This window comes from Macrobrachium nipponense, chromosome 19 (genome assembly GCF_015104395.2).
Source record: "Macrobrachium nipponense isolate FS-2020 chromosome 19, ASM1510439v2, whole genome shotgun sequence".
NCBI classification, from domain to species: Eukaryota; Metazoa; Arthropoda; class Malacostraca; order Decapoda; family Palaemonidae; genus Macrobrachium; species Macrobrachium nipponense.
Window position 1 is genome coordinate 52,593,565 of NC_061088.1, and position 21,176 is coordinate 52,614,740.

Sequence of the window (21,176 nt, forward strand, 5' to 3'; positions counted from 1 at the left end):
TATCCAGCCAGCTTAATCTCCAACAACTTCATGTCGTTACTGTAATCCGAAAGTAGCTCTATTGAAGTGAGCGTAACGGAATCTCCCTTGAAAACTATTTTTAAAAGGACGAAAACTACCGGAAGTAGCGCAATATAAGGACAAAAAAAATAACTGTTGAATAATGAACGTCTTTCCTGGTTATGAGTAAATGTAAATGAATTATTCTTAATAGCGCCAATAAACACTAATTCCCAGTAAAATTAGTTTTCTTTATGCAGCCGTAAAATGACACCTGTAGGTCTGTTATGGATCTTGTGTGGAGCATATTTAAAGTTTACTCTTCTTCGCTCGCTCCCCAAAGCATTGTTGCCAGATATCTTCATACACATTTCAACTACAGTATGTGGAAAACGTAGGTGTTAAGAAGCGAGAAGTTAGGAAATGATTGTGGTGAATGAAAATGCATGTATCATATGCTAGAAAAATCCACCAGATGCACACACATGTATATATATATGTATATATATATATTTATATTATATATATATATATATATATATATATATATATATATATATATACCTATGATATTTGCAATATATATCCATAATGATCTTTGTTACCACAAAGCTCAAATATCCAAATGAAGAGATAAGTAATCAAGCGAAAGCAAGACTAAATAGGATCTGAGAAAGTGAATGTTACATTGCGCTGTACTTTAGATTTTCTCTTCACCTGGAACATTTCCAGTTCAATTCTTAATGAGATGTTTCATCCAGCCAGTTTCCAATGTCACGCAACTAATCTGTGCAGGTTTTGTTGTTTTAGGGTAGACATTTCTCAGTAATTATGGTTTCATTAAATCTGTTATGTCAATGAAAATGTTCTGATTACTCAAGCAATATAGAACGACGTAACTAATTTAAGAAATCCATCTCTCATTTCTTGATTGTCTCAATCCAGCACTATCGCGTTCATTGTGACTGATATTTGAATAAGAGGCCACCCTCATTTTCAGATGTACGCTTTGTTATCTTCTGTTACATAAAAATAACATTAATTTCATAAAATGAGACCTACATATACGTTTCAGACATCTCTGGATGTTTGACATTTCCTTGCCTCTGATCTTTTTCCATAACCCCGACCAACAAAATTGTGATAAAATGTATGACATCTACATGTGTGAAAAATATTCAGGATAAGTTCTATGAAATCACAGAGTCTTTCGTAAATGTTTATTGTTCATTACCTTTTATTTTTGTTAGTTACTTAAGATTTGTGTCAAATTTAGATTTAAAACATTCCATATGGCTATACTGCGTCGGTATATACCTTTGTCTTGCTACTCTCGGCTCACATGTGACCATTCAAATTCGTCATTATTTACGTGATTTTGATTATTATTATCAATAAAAATATACAATTTGAGTTAAATACTTCATATTAAAAGCTGATAAACTGCGCGTCCAAGTTTTAGTGTTCAAGTGAAAATAAACATTCTCCACTCTCTAATCTCTATGAACTCCCAGAATTCCTTGCGTCACTGTTTACCAGTTTGAAAATTGAAATCGACTGCTGGGCAACACCGTAACGTTATGTTGTCGGTGTTCTTTTAACTTTGACTTAATGACCAAGAGCCAGTTGTGTACGTCATGTAAGGGCATAGCGTAACATGATTACTTAAGATGTGAACGTCTTTTATGTGCAAAATTTTTAATTCGTGAGCTGTTACCTAGTAAGAAATATTATTGATTACCCTCGTACTCTGGTGGTCATTTCGATCTGGCAAAGCAATCATTTGAGAAGTGTGACTGATTAACATTGTGTGATAAATGGTCGACGAAATGCCTGAAGAAACAGCTAAAGACGTTATTCTCAAGTGTGTAAGTATAACTGCTACATTTCTGTTACTGATGTGTAATGTAGGTAGTAACACGGGCTACCTGTAGGGGTGACGGGGTGAAAATTACCACAGGCCCTACCTAGGCTTCAGGTTGGTATTAAAGTCAAACTTGAAAATTCCTGTAAAGATAGACTTGGGTTTATTTACAAAAGTTGTGGTACGGCCACTTTGCAATACCATCAATGCAAGCCACCCTCCGAAAAAGTACATTATAACGCGTCCTGACACCCGAGATGGGCATCAGTCGCGACTTGTTGTTGGTGAGAAACGGAGCTAAAGACCTCTACTCTCCTTTCGAAGTAAGTATTTTCTCCAAAGTTAGAAATTAAGGCCAAATTTTAAGATTTAAACAGAGGGTACTGAAAACGGTCTCAAACGTAGTGCAAATCTCACCAAAATGCGTTCAACATTTTTACTTACAACTCGAGGTATTTAGAAGATTGACGCCATCTCGATGTTTACGGAGTAGCTTGTGTCAATAAACTAACCATTTCCTGTGATAAATCCGCACACCACTTGTACCCACAGACGCTGGAGCACTTTTATCACAACAATCGAAACACGATTTCTCATCAACAACAAGCCAGGCGTAAACAGCTGTTTGGGTAGAAGATGACGAGAAGCGTGCTCTTGGCTAATTTTTAAATAAGTAGTAAAACATCAATATTTTACATATTTATGATGATTAATTTGAAAATATTCGTTATTGAAAAAGTAACTCGACTCTGACTCAAATTTAAGTAATTATTTTTCTGAATTAGAACGTTCTTTCAAGTTCTGTATTATGACGTCACGACATCTTGACTTTCGTACCTATTGTAAATAATTGCTATACTCAACTGTCATTGCAGAACAGTTTACCAGTTATTCATGCAGATTGTTATCAGCTATACATGTAATTGTTATAATCGTAATGCGCTTATATATCTTTATTATTTACTTTTTGGATATATGAAGATGTTTTACGGCTGGATTATCGCCGTAGTGTGACGCAATCGTTTCGGTCCATGGGCCTCTGTCTGTTTTCGCACCATAAGAAATTATGGGGCCGAATTTGCAATGACCAGAAAGTCGTTAAAAGAGGAAAGTTAGCATTGAGGGGCATATGTTTTGACTGAGAAAAAATTTATTCAATAGCTAGCTTGTAAAAAAATACTTGGTTATAAAAACTGATTGACAACTAAGCAGCATGTCTACTATGGGTTTCAGAGACAGTGCAAGCACGTTTTTGGGCAATACCTATTTCTGTAACGAACACTCGTAACAGAACGAGATTTTTCTTTAGTGCATTACCCCCAGTGCCGTAATTTATAAGGGTATCGTGAATCACTAATCGTAAAGAATAAATACACTTGTCCTTGTACTAATAGACCAAAACTCCATTATCCAGAAATGGATAGGAACACACCAGTAAACAGCTCCACCTACCCTCTCCCCCCACCTCCACCGCCACCCCTGTCCTTCTTCTTCCTTCACCTTCCCTTCTCTCTCTCTGAAAGTTGTTGCAGTTTAAACTTATTTTCTATGATTTTTTCCATCTATCTATCTAATAATAGTAGTTTACATTGGTGGATATATCTAACGATTCACTCGGTTGTTATCTGCCCATTTTGACCGATATATTTATACACTGAATCCACTCACTCTCTTCTCCTCTCCTCTCCTCTCTCTCCTCTCTCTCATCCTCTCTCTCTCTCTCTCTATCTCTCTCTCTTCCTCTCTCTCTCTCTCTCTCTCTCTCTGTTTCTTTTATTGTAATTCGAAAAATGAACAAGAAAATATATTTCATACTTGTATAGCATTAATTAAATACTTTCAAGTTTTTAATTCAGTCGTAATGATGAATGTAGGTGCATCTACTAGTGCTCGCAAATAGTTAAGCAGGACATAGGTATGTAAAATTTAAAAAATGAGAGAGAGAGCGAGAGAGAGAGAGAGAGAGAGGAGAGGAGAGAGAGAGAGAGAGAGAGAGAGGACGGAATAGAGAGAGAGAGGAGAGAGAGAGAGAAGAGGAGAGAGAGAGAGAGAGAGAGGACGGAATAGGAAGGGACATTAAAATACCTGGAAATGAAAATCCCTATAATCCAATAATTATAGCCTCAGGGTTTGTCTCGAAAACCATTCAAAGGTCTGTCACACAAGTGTAAAGTTGTTTTGAAAATTTGGCAGACATGTCTCCTCATAGCGTATAGTGTTGCTGATGAATGAGGTTCTGTTGTTTATTGTTAATTATTAACCTCCTATATACCCTACATGGTTGGGGGACCCTTTGTGAATGCTGGTTTTGTGTTGGGTAAATATTTTGGAGAGAGGTTGGGAAGGAATCCGTGCGTGCGCTAATTTTCATCACGAAGACGTTTAAACAATAATAGCCACTTGATTTATGTTTCATTTTTATGACAATTTGTGTGGTTTATTTATGCTCTAATTTTAGTTTAAAAATATTAAAAAAATTTTCATGCATAACAGTTTATATTGCAGGTAATAAATATTATATTAGTTAGTAATAACGAACATGGGTACATCACGTAGGGCAAAGGGATGGGCCCACTTGCCCCTCACCCGGATATGGTCATTTCAGCGATGTGAAATATGGCTTAGGTTTACGATGTCAACTGAACGACTTAAGGAGGTTACAGATTCTTTAGTAACGAACATTGACCCTCCAAACTGGGTATAAGACTATAAACAAAACGTTGAAATTGGTGAAATTAGGCTATGTATTGGAAGTATATATACATAAATATTAAAGCAATTTTATCATTATTGCATTACTATGACAACTAGAATTCATGGAAACAGTTTATAATAATGGAACGGCGTATGTGTGAAGCCTCCACTAATGTGGCAACGATGATTTTGCCATTCTTAGCATGCAAACATTAAAGCATGCAACATTAAAGGTTACATTTATTTCTGGCATACGATTATTTAAGAAATTCAAAATACTAATAAAGACTGAAATCATGAAAAGTGCTAGCAAAAACAAAAAGCAAAAAAAAAAAAAAAAACGTAGTCGTTCCTCTATGCACTTTTCCGTATTCGTTCCTCTATGGTTTTCGGCAGCCAGATGTACGAAAACGTTAGAAACATTTGATTTTATCTACGTTAGAAATATCTAATTTTTCGGGGTAATTTGGTTGCAAAAAAGGGATAATATACATGAATTAAATCAAAATTTTTAAATAACAATGTCAATTTAAACTAAATAACGAGTAAAAGTAAAGAAACAGTTTAGGGAATAAAACTTTGCAGTTTCGTCGTCTGTCGTTCGTCTGCTGTTTGTAATTGTGTTTATGGCGCGCTGCGCTTTAGAAACCAGGAACAGCAACGGGTTTAAAGTGCAATGTGGAGTGAACTGAGACCAAAATGTGTATAATAACAATCAAATAAGCACTGTGGAGTTTCAGTTGTGATGGCAGTAAGGATAAAAACTGCCGATTACAAGGTAAGAATGAATTCAGTTCCAACCATAACCCCGGGAATAACAAGTTTCATACTTTCACTAATATAGGCAACAAAATGTTGTTTTATTGTGCTGATTACAACTGCAATCTTGAGTAAGATCAATAAACGTTACATACATACGCTAACGATTGTTCTAAATGAGTGCTGGAAGGCTGGGGAAGATGGTGGCCGTCACTGATGAGAACACCGTCCATGAAAAACGTAGCCGCCATATTGGATTTCAAAACTGCCTTGAAAACATATTTTACGAAGAGCTCACATGCTTATTTTAGTTCGTATGGGGCTTTCATATATCACAATATGTTGACGAAACTTCAGTCTTTTAAATGGTATGCTTAGAGTTGCAATTGTATTCATGTTTCACCAATTAAATATCGAGTGAATAAGACCCGTCTACCGTGATGAGGGTTGGCCTGTTGTGATGTTTCCCCCTATGCTAAGACTAGCTAGAAGCTAGAGTTGTAAATAGTCGGTTAGACAGCCAGGGTGTTCAAGGAAGTTTTGAAGCAAACTCTTGATTATCAGAAGCCTATTACCTAGTAGGTAGGAAGTACCTAGACTACTCCAGTCTATCCTTCCTGGCACTTTATTAACAGTAGTGTAGGGTAATACACTGCTGTGCGGGCACTTACATAGGCTAGGGGAAACAACCGCCTTGAGTCCACCGTACTCAGGCAGATCACCCTTATTCACTCGACAGGGGAAACACCGTAGTGGATCCATCATCATCGCATGGATCAGCCTTAGAGGGAAACACCGCAGTTGATCCATCGTCATCGCAAAGCTCAGCCTTATTCACTATATTTACCTAGTTGGTGAGACGGTATTTCTATAGAAGTAGTCCGCACGGACTGCAAGGAACGTATCCGCGGATATGACATCCACTAGGGATTGGGGTATCCAATGTATTTTGCCGTGTTTAGTACTGGTCCCTGGGGGTTACATAATTACAGTCGTCTGAATAAATATTACTTGAAATTCTTGTTCAGTAGGTAAAATTGCGTAGAAAAACCGCAACTGCCATAGTCTAGGCCACCGCGGATAGGTACCCTAGATCTACCTGTGAAACAAGAATACAATTACATCTCTAAGCATACCATTCAAAACATTGCAATTTCGTCAACATAATGTGATATATGAAAGTGCCATACGAACTAAAATAGGCATGTGAGGTCTTTGTAAAAAATGTTTTCAAGGCAGTTTTTAAATCCAATATGGCGTCCACCGACTGAGGTGCTGTTAGTAACCACAAATGATCCAACATCTTTCCCAGCCTTCTCAACACTCATTTGAACAATGTTAGCATATAGTATAGGGGGAAACACCGCGGTGGAGCCATCGTCATTGCGTGGCTCAGCCTTATTCACTCTATATAGTATTTAACTGGCACAGGAGATTGGTACGGCAGCCGTATCCCTGATTGTGATAGATATTGGTACGGCAGTGAATTGCGCATGCGTTAATTTCAGACTTCTTGCCGTACAAATAACATAGTGTAGTGGAGGTATGTCAGATTCTGTGAGTGGTGCTGTAATGCGCTATTGACTTGCTGTAGGTATGGCAGTTTACTAATCATGCAGCAGTTGCCATACATTATTGCTAAGAGCTATAGGTATGGCACTAGAAGATCAGCGACAGTAGTAATAATAGTCCAGGGGTTCTCAAAGTGGTCAATATCGACCCCCAGAGATCAATAGGATCATCCAAGGGGTCTATGAATAGTCAGGGGGTCAAAAGGTGGTCGATGAATATCTGAGTCAGGGAGTCAAATGGGGGTTGATGAATAACTAATGTGTTAGAGAATTAAGTTACATATAGTCATATATCTAAAGTTCCAAACATTTTCTTACTAGGTGTTACTTTTTTTTTTTATCATACTGAATGCCAAGTACTAAACTAATACTACTCTAATTGATTCTGACTGTTTTTTTATATATATTAAATGCTAGTTAAGGGGGTCAATATTTTATATATATTAAATGGTTTGAACTGAAATTCATTTTTACCCTGTAATCGGCTGGTAGTTAACCCTTAAACGCCGGAGCAGTAAATAAAAAACAAAAAAAATGACTCCCGTATGCCGGAGGGGTTTGGAAAGTGAGCGCGTAAGCGGAAAAAATATTTTTTTTCAAAAAATCACAGCGCGCTTAGTTTTCAAGATTAAGAGTTCATTTTTGGCTCCTTTTTTGTCATTGCTTGAAGTTTAGTATGCAACCATCAGAAATGAAAAAAGTTATCATTATCATATATAAATAATGCGATATATGATAGCGCAAAAACGAATTTCAAATATATTAATTGTATTCAAATCGCGCTGTGCGCCCCAAACAGTTGAAGGTAACAAGTTACTTTTTTTTTCGTTGTAATGTGCACGAAATTGCGATCATTTTGATATATAACACATTGTAAAACGATAAAAGCAACACAGAGAAAATATTATCACAAAATAATGCATGAATTCGTAACGCGCTTACGTAAACACATATTTTTTTTTTTTTTCAAAAATTCACCATAAATCTTAAATATTGTCCTAGAGACTTCCAATATGTTTCAGAATGAAGACAAATGATTGAATATTACTATATCATGTAAGAATATTAGCTTACAAATGCAGTTTTCGGCCATATCTGACGAGCTAAAGTTGACCGAATGTCGAATTTTTTATATATATATTTTTTAATATGCAATTATTTCGGAAATAAGAAAAGCTACAACTTTCAAATATTTTTCGTTTTATTCTACATGAAATTGCGCACATTTTCATATATAAAACTCTATGAAATGCCTAATATGAAACGGAGCAAAATATTCCGAGAATGGGACTTACGCATTTCGGAGATTTGTGGCGGAGAATCCGCGCGCGGAGGAAGGAAAGAAATTTTTTTAAAAAATTTCACCATAAATTTAAATATTGTGCTAGAGACTTCGAATTTGTTTCACGATGAAGATAAATGACTGAATATTACTAGACTGTAAGAGTTTTATCTTACAATTGCGTTTTTCGACCATTTCGGTAGAGTCAAATTTGACCGAACGTGGTTTTTTTTCTATTTATCGTGATTTATATGCAAATATTTCGAAAATGAGAATAGCTACAACCTTCAACTATTTATTGTTGTATTATCATGAAATTGCGCACATTTTCATATATAAAACGTTATGTAACGGCTAATTTAAAATGGTGCAAACATTACCACAATCGCACGTATGATTTTTTCGGAAGAGTTTACCCGCGCGGACGTAAAGAAAATGTTATTTTTTCATAAATTCACCATAAATCGAAATATTGTGCTAGAGACTTCCAATTTGTTGCAAAATGAAGGTAAATGCTTGAATATTACTAGAATAATAGGCGTTTTTTTAGCTTACAATTGCGTTTTTGTTTCGAAACCACCATTTCGTAGAGTCAAAATTGACCGAAGGTTGAAATTTGTTCACTTATCATTTTTTATATGAAAATATTTCAAAATGATAAAAGCTACAACCATGGGTTGTTTTTAGTTGTATTGTGCATGAAATTGCGCACATTTTCATATATAAAACTTTATGTAACGGCTAATTTAAAATGGTGCAAACATTACCACAATCGCATGTATGATTATTTTCGGAAGAGTTACCGCGCGGACGTAAAGGAAAAAGTTTTTTTCATAAATTCACCATAAATCGAAATATTGTGCTAGACACTTCCAATTAGTTGCAAAATTAAGATAAATGATTGAATATTACTAAAATATAAGAGTTTTAGCTTACAATTGCGTTTTTCGACCATTCGGTAGAGTCAAAGTTGACCGAAGTTGAAATTTTGGCACTTATCGTTATTTATATGAAAATATCTTTAAAACTGATAAAAGCTACAATCATGAGTATTTTTGTTTTTTTGTTGTATTCTACATACAAATGCGCACATTTTCATATATATACTCTATGTAACCGGCTAATTTAAAATGGTACAAAAATTATGTCAAAGTGACGAAATAATTTCAGAGATGTGTCACAGATACTTTTTAGTGCGGCAAGAAAGAAATTCGCGCTTGCGCGCCTGCGTAAAAACGATTTTTGTAAACAAAAAACAACACCTTGATCCGTGAACTCCCAGCATCCCCCCAAGGGAGGCGCGTGATTTTCAAGAGTTTTCGGCTGGTAGGCCTAAAAGTATTTTCCGCGAATTTTAAAAAAACTTGTATGTCGACGTAAAATACGTCCATCGGCACCCGAGAGACAAAAAATGTCGACGTAAAATACGTCCAGTCGGCGTTTAAGGGGTTAACTGCCTAACCACCATGTTCAAAAGTTCAACAGCCATGTCCTCCTCTGCTGGAAGTAATTCCAAATGTAAAAGACCTCAGGTTTGTGTAATTAGGAAAAATACAATTAACTTTTAAACTGAAAAAATTGGGATTTTTTTAAGTGCCAGTGATTTTCTCTTAATACAAATCTTCAATGTATGCAATGATAATTGTCCCTCTTCCCTGCCCTTTCACAAACTGTAGCTGGTTTAGGCTAGCTAATAATGACAAATTTTTGTCATGTTGGGTGCTTAGGGACCTTGGAATTATCTGTAACTAAAATTGCATGACATGCAATTTTAGTTTTAAAAATTGAGTTTTATGGGAATTTTGGATATTGAATATATATACTGTATTACCTATTACTTTTAAGTACAATTGTTGTGCATAGGTACTGTTAGTATATGGAATTGTAGAGTTGTATTGAACGACTGACCTTTTAAATTTTTCTTAGCTGCTGGAATGTCTTACAAACTATTCTTGATTCCTTTTCATGGAATGGTAGAATGGATCATAGCTGTTAATTTGAATAAGGAGCCTAAAGGTTTTTTAAAATTTTAATTGCATAATAATAGTATACTGTTATGAGCTTAGGATCATTCATCTTTGACATTGTGATGTCAGATAACCTTAAATAGATAAAATCAACTTTGAATATTTTTTTCAGGTAAATGCACTAGAGTTATTACCAGAGGAGACCCCTACTGTCAAGCAGCTATCAGATGGGAAGTTTTTCTCTCGAATGATGATATACTTGTGAGTTAAACAAATCTTTCTTTCTCTTTTCAATATACTTTAACATTTTAGCTTAAAGGTACATTATACTATTGTATTATGTAATCCATCATATATTTATGAGTTTTCTCCAGTTTGTCATAAGGGGGTCTAGTACTGTAATACTGTACAGTATTTAGTTGGCACTCAAGTACCTGAGTCAGTATAGATGTTTAGGTTAGTTATTAATTGAAATAAAAAATAAGAACACATATATATACATATATACATATATATATATATATATATATATATATATATATAATATATATATATATATATATATATATTATTTTATTTGGTATTTTCAGAATTCCATAGTTGACTGAAATGAATGAATCAGTTTTTATAATAATTTTAAATACAGTACTTTTACATTTATATTTATTAATTAGAATTACTGTTTTTGCTATTTGCAATAGATTTACCATGTATTCATTCAAAACCTTAAGAATTGTGTTTTTTTTCATGTCTTTTTTTTCTTACGTTAAAATGATTTATAACTTAATTTCTTATATGTAAAAAGCTTAATAGAAAATTTCACACTGAAGAAAGTCTATGAAATCTGATTTTCATTTTTTACAAAGTATGAAAAATGTAGACACAAAAGGATTAACTATAGGTGTAAGAAATGTGACTAAAGATGAATATAAAAGTTAAGGTTACTGTATCTATCTATAAATATACTTTATATGATTGTATATTTTGAAAATCATAATTACTTACATTTGTATATTGGAATACTGTAGTATAGAAAATGTATCTTGAGCCCTAAAAAAAGATCTAAGTGGAAATTACCTAGACGATTGGCTGATACTGGCGCCCTTGATGGAACTGCTTTCTCTCCACCGAGACAGGGTTCTGGCATTTGTCATGATCTGGGGATCATGGTGAACCGCAAAAAAATCCTCTCTAGAGCCCTCTCAACAAATGGTGTATCTCGTTAACATCCTCGACACTGTTGCAGGGAAAGCCTTTCTGATACCGGAAAGACTGGAACGCTTCTGAAGTGTCGCTCTGCTCTTCCTTCGACAGTCCCAGCTGCCAGCACATCAGTGGCAACAGTTGCTGGGACATCTGGCCTCGCTGGAACGCCTTGTTCCAAACGGTCGGATGCACCTTCGATCCTTTCAGTGTGGTCTGAAGAATCGTTGGTCGCAAAGTCACGATTCTCCTCACAAAATAGTCCCAGTGGAGGAGAACATGCGCCCCGATCTCGAGTGGTGGCTGGATGACGCGAACCTGTTGAGGGGCTCCCCTCTCCAGTCTCGTCCACCCGATCTACTCTTGTTTACGGACGCATCCAAGGAAGGATGGGGCGCGCACCTACTGCAACACCTGGCTTCGGGCCTATGGTCCGACCAGGAATGTTGAGATCATATCAACATGCTGGAACTTCGAGCTGCCTTCCTGGCACTCCAGCACTTCAGCTCTGTTCTGACAGGTCACTCTGCTTAGTGAGACGTACCCGCGTGAAGTCAGATTAATCAACAGATATCACAAGTTTAACATACGACTAGAATTTGAGAAATATCTAGAAGTGTTCGTGAACTATCGGTGATAAGATTAGTGTGAAAATAGTAGGATAAAGCGTCTTCTAAGTTAGTTTATCAAGTGTAATACTATAAATCAGAACAAGATGGCAGTAAGTTCCAACTGCGGGAAGAGGTGGCGTAATTTGGCGTGTTTAGCAGATTCGCAATACGATGAGGTAGCAGGAAGGGAACTGGCATTTCTCATCTATGAAATCAGCAACAGTCCTAACCAAAAAGATACAAAAGCATTCATAGATATATTAGAAGGATATAATCCTTCAAACTGGAACAAATCTAATGAAAACATCTTGAAAATAATTGAAGAAGTTCCAAATAAAATCCAAGTGGTCAAGAGACTCATAAAGAAAATATACATAAACCAACATATTCCGACAAAGAAAAATGAATAAGGTGAATCTTGTGAATATCCTAATTGATGCATTAGAAAAAGAATGCCAAAAGCATGCAAACTGTGTAAGGTTTGGTATAGCATAGTCAATCCACAAAACCTAATCAGAAAATGTGCTGCATGCAACATTCCGACCCATCCACAGTGTGCTGAGGTAATACAAGATTTGAGAAAAGATACAGAATTTTTTGTTCAACATGTCTATCATGGATAGACAATGTTATTAAATCAAGATTGAATGTACAAATAGTTGAGGATGAAGAAGAAGAGGAAGAGGAAGAAGAAGAAGAAAAAGAAGAAGAGGAAAACGGAAGAGAAGTAAACAAAAATGAAATGACAGAAAAAAATAAGGAAAACAAAGAACAAGATAAAAGTATGGATGCAGAGATACTCATTGATACTACATATGAGGCAATAAAGCAGCATACCTACGAAGAAATAAATTACGATATGACAACAGAAAAGCAAATCCCGAAGAGGCTCTACCCAGATCTACACAATGACGGGAAAGAGGAAAAAATAGACAAGAAAGACAAAATCTGCAACCTTTTGAAAAGAGGGAATTGCAGATTTGGAGAAAGATGTTACTACAAACATCCTAAGATATGTCACAAAAACTATGAAATATATGGTAAATGTGCATACTTAGATGGATATGGGGATGATTGCAGAGATCTGCATCCAAAAATATGTAAAAACCTAAAAGAAGGAAAGGGATGTAAGTTCGACAAAAAATGCAAATATATGCACCCTGTAGCCATGAATCATAATCAAATAAATAACCAACCAAGTAATAAAATCCAAAATAAGAAAGAAACAAATAGAGAAATCAAGAATATCAGGTAAAAGAGAAAGCAAACCACCAATGAGATATGCAGAGGTGTCAGCAAAAAATTTCAAAGCATCAGCTCCGAAATTCTACTCAAGAGATAATAACTGTATTTATTATGCAAGAGGATATTGCAGAAACGGAGAAAATTGCAGATTCAGACACAAAATGAATAATTATGATGAAGGAAGATCAAATATTATGGAAAAGTTGGATTTTTTAATGTCAGAATTTCTGGAAATGAAGAAAAGAACAACATACCAAAACAGGAAAGAGACATGGGAAAATCCTTATTACTACCAGTATTAAATGAAGGAGAAAACACGCAAACCATCATAGTGATGAATGCGCAGGGTTTAGTTACGAGTAACTCAAAAAGAAAAATAGAGTACTTAGAAGAACTAACCCAAAATGAAAAGAAAATAGATATAATGAATATAAGTGAAACCTGGTATTCCCAAGAGACTGGGAATGATGATCAAATAAAAGGGTTCCAAACTTATAGATCAGATAGAAAAAATAGGAATCAAGGGGGAACCGCAATATATGGGAAAGACAAAAAACAAGGAAAAATATATGAGAAATATAGTAACTCAGAATGTGAACTAATAGCGGTAGAATTTGAATCTGAAAAATTGATGAACATAGTAATATATAGACCTCCTAATACTAAAGAGTTTGACTTAATAATTGAAAAATTGGATGATATATGTAGAAATCACAAGGACTAGACTATTCTCCTATCTGGTGACTTCAACTTTCCTTTCGTAGAATGGAAAGAACGAATAGGAGATTGTGGTTGCACTTATACATATAAAAAAGAGAGTAATAGTAGTGCAGAAGATAAGAGGCAATTTGAAAAGCTATTAGATATGCTACTAGAATACAACATTCAACAAATAAATCACCTGCCAACAAGAAAGGAAAATACATTAGACCTAGTATTTGTGAACGAGATGAATTATGTTAAAGAAATAATAGTTTATAATGCGAGTATTTTCAGACCATAATGTCATAGAATTAACAGTTCATTCCAAAGCAAGTGAAATAGAGATAAGCAAGAAATGAAAAAGTGGGAAGGATATGGAAAATACAACTTCTACAGTAAAAATATAAAATGGTCATTAATTTGAAGAATTAAACAAAGATTGGGATAACATTTTCGTAAGTGATGACATAAGGGTAAATACGGAGATATTATATAAAATATTGAAGAAAATAGTGGAAAAATATATACCGAAGAAGAAAAGTAAACATCATTCATGCATACCAAGAGACAGAAGGATCTTGTTCCAGAAAACCAGAAAGTGGAAAAAAGGTCTTGCAAAAGAAAAAAATGCATGGAAAGTTATAGAACTAAAAAGTAAGATAGAAAATGCAGAACAAAAGATTATACAATCAAAAGAAAATGAAAAACGGGACTTGGAAGAAAAAACCCTATTAAATATCAAGCAAAACCCCAAACTATTATACTCATATGCGAAGAAGATGAATAAAAGAAGAATAGAAATAGGCCCTCTGAGAATTGAAGGGAGATTAACGAATGAAAAAAAGGAAATTTGCAACATACTGGCAGAACGATATAAGAGAGAATTCACCCCTAGAATAGATAATGAAGATAATGATATAGAAGTAAGGGAAGAAAATAGTGAATATTTAGCTGACATAGAAATTAATGAAGCTGATATTGTGCAGGCAATTAATGAAATTAAAAATGGAGCTGCTGCAGGGCCGGATGGAGTCCCTGCTATTTTGTTAAAGATAGTAGTTCATTCTATCGCAAAGCCACTTGCAATATTATTAAGACAAAGTGTAGATACAGGCAAGATTTATGATGAGCACAAATTAGCATATATCACCCCTACTTTCAAAAGTGGATCAAGACTAGAGGCAAGTAATTATAGGCCTGTGAGTCTAACATCACATATTATGAAAGTGTATGAAAGGGTAATGAAGAAAAATATTATGAAACATTTAATAAAAAATAATTTGTTTAATAAAGGACAACATGGTTTCGTACCCGGAAAAAGTACACAAACCCAACTGTTAGTCCACCGTGAGAACATATTCAAAAATATGAAAAGCGGAAATGAAACAGATGTGGTTTATCTAGACTTTGCAAAAGCTTTTGACAAAGTAGACCATAATATATTAGCAAAGAAAATTAGAAAACACAATATCGTAGATAAAGTAGGAAGATGGTTAAAAGAATTTTTACACAACAGAAAAACAGTAGTTATTGCAAACGATGAGAAATCGGATGAAACCAAGGTAATATCCGGTGTGCCACAAGTACGGTGCTAGCTGCAATATTGTTTGTTATTATGATTGAAGACATAGACAGTAATGTTAAGGATTCGGTAGTGAGTAGTTTCGCTGATGACACAAGAATAAGTAGAGAAATTACTTGTGATGAAGATAGGAACGCTCTACAAAGAGACCTTAACAAAGTATATGATTGGGCAGAGGTAAATAGGATGGTATTTAACTCTGATAAATATGAATCAATAAATTATGGAGACAGAGAAGGAAAGCTATATGCATATAGGGGACCTAATAATGAGACAATCACAAATAAGGAAGCAGTTAAAGACCTTGGTGTGATGATGAATAGGAACATGTTATGCAATGATCAAATAGCAATTCTGTTGGCAAAATGTAAAGCAAAAATGGGAATGTTGTTACGGCACTTCAAAACAAGAAAGCTGAACACATGATTATGCTTTATAAAACATATGTTCGTAGTCCACTTGAATATTGCAATATGATATGGTACCCACACTATCAAAAGGATATTGCACAAATAGAGAGTGTACAAAGGTCCTTTACAGCTAGAATAAAAGAAGTTAAGGACCTAGACTACTGGGAAAGACTACAATCCTTAAAATTATATAGTCTAGAAAGGAGAAGAGAACGCTACATGATAATTCAGGCATGGAAACAGATAGAAGGAATAACAGAAAATATCATGGAACTAAAAATATCAGAAAGAGCAAGCAGAGGTAGATTAATAGTGCCCAAAACTATACCAGGAAAAATAAGGAAAGCACACAGGACATTAATCCACTACGCACCAGCATCGATAATGCAGCGTCTATTCAATGCGTTGCCAGCTCATCTGAGGAATATATCAGGAGTGAGCGTAGATGTGTTTAAGAATAAGCTCGACAAATATCTAAACTGCATCCCAGACCATCCAAGATTGGAAGATGCAAAATATACCGGAAGATGTACTAGCAACTCTCTGGTAGACATTAGAGGCGCCTCACACTGAGGGACCTGGGGCAACCCGAACGAACTGTAAGGTAAGGTAAGGTAAGGCACTGATGAGGGACAACACCACTGTAGTGGCATACGTGAACCGTCAAGGCGGTACCGTGTCTCTACAGCTATGCCAGCTAGCAGTGCAGATTCACGAATGGGCAGCTCTCAACTTGGTAGGGTTGACAGCTCAGTTCATTCCAGGCAAACGAAACATCGTGGCAGACAATCTGAGCAGGAGGATACAGATAGTTGGCTCCGAATGGTCTTTGGTTCCTCGGATAGCGAACAAAGTCTTGACTTTATGGGGTTCCCCAACGATAGACCTGTTCGCTATCGCTCTAAATTGGAAGTTACCGATTTACTGCTCTCCAGTTCTAGATCCGGTGGTGGCGCTCGAGGGCGCGTTCCAGCACCCCTGGGACGGCCTAGATGTCTATGCTTTTCCGCCATTTTGCCTGATCAGGCAGGTGTTGAATCGAGTGCGATCCACACCTTCCCTGTCGATGACGCTAGTAGCGCCAAAATGGCCTCACGTACAATGGTACCTGGACCTTCTTCTGCTGGTAGAGACTCCGAGAGTGCTTCCACCACTCTCCGACCTCCTGAGCCAACCACATGTGAGTATCTTCCACAATGCGGTAAGCTTTTTACATCTTCATGCGTGGAGGTTATCCAGCAGCTCCTCACAGCGAAAGACTTTTCGCGAGAGGCTGCGACAGCAATGTCAAGATACAGTGGTACCTCGAGATACGAAATTAATCCATTCCGAGGCGGCCTTCGTATCATGAGTTTTTCGTATCTTGAACCGCATTTTACATTTAAAATGGCTAATCTGTTCCAAGCCCTCCAAAAACACCACAGTAAATTTCATAATAAAGCTAAATTGACCTATAAACAATGAAATACTACAACATTTTGGACCATTCAATACCTAACTTAATACGTACTGCTAATATGTACTACATAGTACCTGTAAATAAAGTGTATTAGTGTACATGGTATACAAGAAATACTGTACGTACATACATATATAGTAAAATGTGGAAGCTTACCTTTCGAGTGAGCTTATCTCCGAAAGTAGCGACAGAGGACAAACGGCAGATATGTATACTTAACTTTACGAAACACATTAACAATACTGTAACACTTAACTTTACAAAAAAAAACTCTAAATTAATTTTTTTTTACTTTTTATATTAATTTTTTTTTACTTTTTTATACTTTATGTATTTTACAAAATTTCAATTTCGTCACCACCGAATGGATGTCAGTCCGTTTACTGAATTTTTCTAACTCTGGGGTTGCGTCGTTGTCCCCTCTCCTCCGTTGTTTTCGGCTTGGGAAATCAAATTGCCGAAAATAGCGCTGGCCTTCTGGCAGATTGCCGTCTCGGTTATCGTATCGCCAGCGATTTCTTTGTCCTCAAACCATAGAAGAAGCAGCCTCTCCATTTCATCATGCACATGGGGATCCTCTTTGGACAAAATAGTCACGCCCTTGGAAGGTGTAGCTGCTTTGATGGCTTCCTTCTGCTTAAGGATGGTGCCTATCGTCTACAGATTTCGGCCGTATTCCTTAGCGATCACACTCAACCGCATGCCAGCTTCATACTTTTTTATTATCTCAATTTTTTTCTGCATAGAAAACATTCTCTTCTTTCCGTGAACTTCAGCAACTTTCTTGGGACACATGACTATATTGTACGTAATTAAGTTATGTAGTATACTAATTAAGTTCACACACAACACGATAAAGTAGTACAACGAAATCACTAACACGAATTTATATTAACAAATGAAATCGTATATGTGAACGAACGAATTCCGCATGCGTACGATAACGCTGGTGAGAAGCAATGGCTGAAGAAGAATGCTGCTACGTACGATGCATGATGGGATCATGGAAGAGATGCTGACCAATAGGAGAGCAGGATCTTATGGCAGTGACTAGCATCAGGAACCAATGGGAGAGCGGGAGGATGGTGTCGAGTCTACGCAGTTGGCGGCGCACGAGTTTTAAAATTGTTATCGGTGGTCCGGGCGAATCTCGGACTTTACAGCAACAGCCTTTCGTATCTTGAACAATTTCCATATGTAGAGCCACAAAAATCTTTGTATTTGCTTTCGTATCTCGAGTTTTTCGTAAGTTGAGCCTTCTGTATTTCGAGTACCACTGTACCTCAGGAAGTCCTCAACGTCTGTTTATCAGACCAAGTGGGCCATCTTCTGTGGTTGGTGTCATCGGAGAGGCTCTTCTCTCGGAGCCTCTGACTTTTTCAGCCAAGTCCTCAGATTGAAGGGAATCAATCTCTTCCCCGGAGGTACTCTATACTCTTACGAAGCTTTGAACAGGGTTCCACTCTGGTATTGACAAAGTCTCCTCCCTGGGACATCGTTGCTGTCCTCAGGTGTTTGAAGAGAGCTCCATATGAACCGTTATCCCTGGCTCCTGATAGGGATCTCACCCGGAAAATGGTTTTTCTTCTTGCCCTTGCTTCCTCCAAGTGAGTCAGCGAGCTTCATGGCCTAGCCTATACTGTCGCTCATACTGAGTGCTGGAGCAATGCCTGCTTCAGCTTTGTCCCTGAGTTTGTTGCGAAACCCCAGGTCGATTCTCACTTTTCTTTGTTCCAGGTTATGTGCCTGAGCACAGTAACTGAAGACCCAGATGAGCTACTTCTCTGTCTTCTGAGAACACTGAGGCACTATCTCCAACAGACCAGCTCTACTCGACCCACCTTACAACATCTCTGTAAGTACGGGCCCATCAAAGAAGAGGGTTACGAGGAATACCATTTCACGTTGGATTTGAGAGGTGATTTGCCGTACCCTCTCCCCTCCCTCTTCTCCCCGTGCTGGTACCAGTCGAGTGAAGGCTCATGATGTGCGTGGAGTGAGCACATCTCTTGCCTTCAAAGAGAACCTCTGTTACCCAGGTGATGGAAGCTGGCACATGGTCTCTCCCTTCCACCTTCATCAGGTTCTACCTTAGAGACTGTACCCACAGCTACCGCGACACAACTGACCTTGGTCCTGTGGTAGCCACTCAGCAAGTGGTTTAACTGCCTCCGTGCCCTCAGAGGTTGGAAGTATCGAATCAAGGATCGAGGTTCCGTATCAGGCTGGGAGTGAATGTGAGAGTATGACTGGCCTATTTTCTTTTCACCTTTTCCCCTTACTTGGGGCCACTGCATCAAAACCTGTTCTCTGGCACCGATTTCGATACTGGTAAGCATTCCATGTCCGACTAGTGGTTTTTCTGTAGACACACAAGTCAGTCTCCACACTCCTTCCCGAGGGGTTGTGTGCTGCAACAATAAACCTATTATGATTATATAGCCTGGTTTTGGTTGCCAGAGAGAGTTCTACGCTCACGCCTTTGATACCCAGGCTGTAAGCTATCAGGTCACATTTACCATGGCTCGCGGGGTGAAGGATCCACGACCCCGAGCTATAAACCTGGGTCCTGGCATCCTGGCTTCCATTCTCAGCCAGCGGGACAGGACTTCCATCCCTACCTGAGGGTGAGTCTCCTAAGTAAAGGACAGAAGGTTTGTATACGGTGTAGGAACAAATGACATTTTTGAAAGTAAAATGTATTTTTCCCTAACCATACAAACCTGGAGTCCTTTACTTGTATGGTCCCGCCAAGCACCCACCCCCTTGATTCAGGGGTCATCATCAAAGTCCTGGCTGTAATCAAAGTGACGACTCAGTGAGCTGGTGGGGAGGCGGTGCTTCCCCACCGCTGGGCAGGTAACTACCGGCCTGGTAGTTACTACCTTGGTATATAAAAGAATGTATTAGCCGGTAGTTTCAGCTGAGCTGCAATCTATCCTAAGTAAAGGACTCCAGGTTTGTATGGTTAGGGAAAAATACATATTGCAATACACCACCTGAACACCTGAATTAGCCCTGGTCACTGACCAGCCCGAACTATATCCCCACAGAATTACTCGTAATTGGGTAATTTTTAACTACCAGCGCTACCAACGCTGCAGGTAAACCCCCTTCTACTAAGTTACCTGTACCACCGTTGGCAAAGCTGTTGCCAGGATCGGCCGGCAGAGAGCTCTCCCTTCAATTGCTTTTTGTTCGCTCGAGCGTTAGGAAGTTTCCTAGCTCAAGCGAAGATTTTGGTCTTTAGCCGGACCCACAGAGTAACCTGCTGTTTTGTTGATGAACCTTGGTTTACGTTCTGGACTTCATTTGGACCTCTTTTGTATTTTGGATTTGACTAAAGCGTTGATTGGACTTTTCTATCAAGGACATACCTCAGAAAAAAACTTCCCCGGCTTCACCTTCGAAGTCATCCTCATCTGCTACGACTCCAGAACAACCTTGCAGTGGCGATGGGGCAGCTCATTGCTCTTGTATTGCCTGCAAGAAGCGGATGAGTACCCTGAAACATGACAAACATTCACGTTGCATTAGTTGTAGGGAGGTACAGTGTGGGGTTAAACAGAGATGCCAGGAGTGTAGGGACTGGTCATTGGACCAGATGGAGAACTATTTAAAACATAGGAAAACTCGAGCGTCAAAGAATAAGCGTAGGGTGACAAAACCTAAGAAAGTGGAAGAAGAGAATTCAGAAGCTGTATTATTCAAGATTTTAGAGGATAAGTTGTCATCAAGTATGACTAGTCTTTTTACTGAATTGATGACAAAATTGAATCAGGATAAGGATAGTAATAGGAGTGGACTCTAACCACTCTTTTTCAGCT

At 37.4% G+C, this 21,176-nt stretch overlaps 1 protein-coding gene across 3 annotated transcripts in view; it reads left to right on the forward strand.

The window, feature by feature from the left end:
- Positions 1-1,517: 1,517 nt before the first annotated feature.
- LOC135216961 (golgin subfamily A member 4-like) overlaps positions 1,518-21,176 on the forward strand; it is a 275,501-nt gene continuing 255,842 nt past the window's right edge. For 2 of the 3 annotated variants that reach the window (XM_064252489.1, XM_064252492.1), the window contains exons 1-2: positions 1,519-1,868; positions 10,310-10,398. In XM_064252489.1, the coding sequence (XP_064108559.1) occupies positions 1,818-1,868; positions 10,310-10,398 (140 nt within the window). In that variant the 5' untranslated portion in view covers positions 1,519-1,817. Of the gene's footprint in view, positions 1,869-10,309; positions 10,399-21,176 lie in introns of all 3 variants that reach the window. The other variant, XM_064252500.1, reaches the window with a different exon arrangement.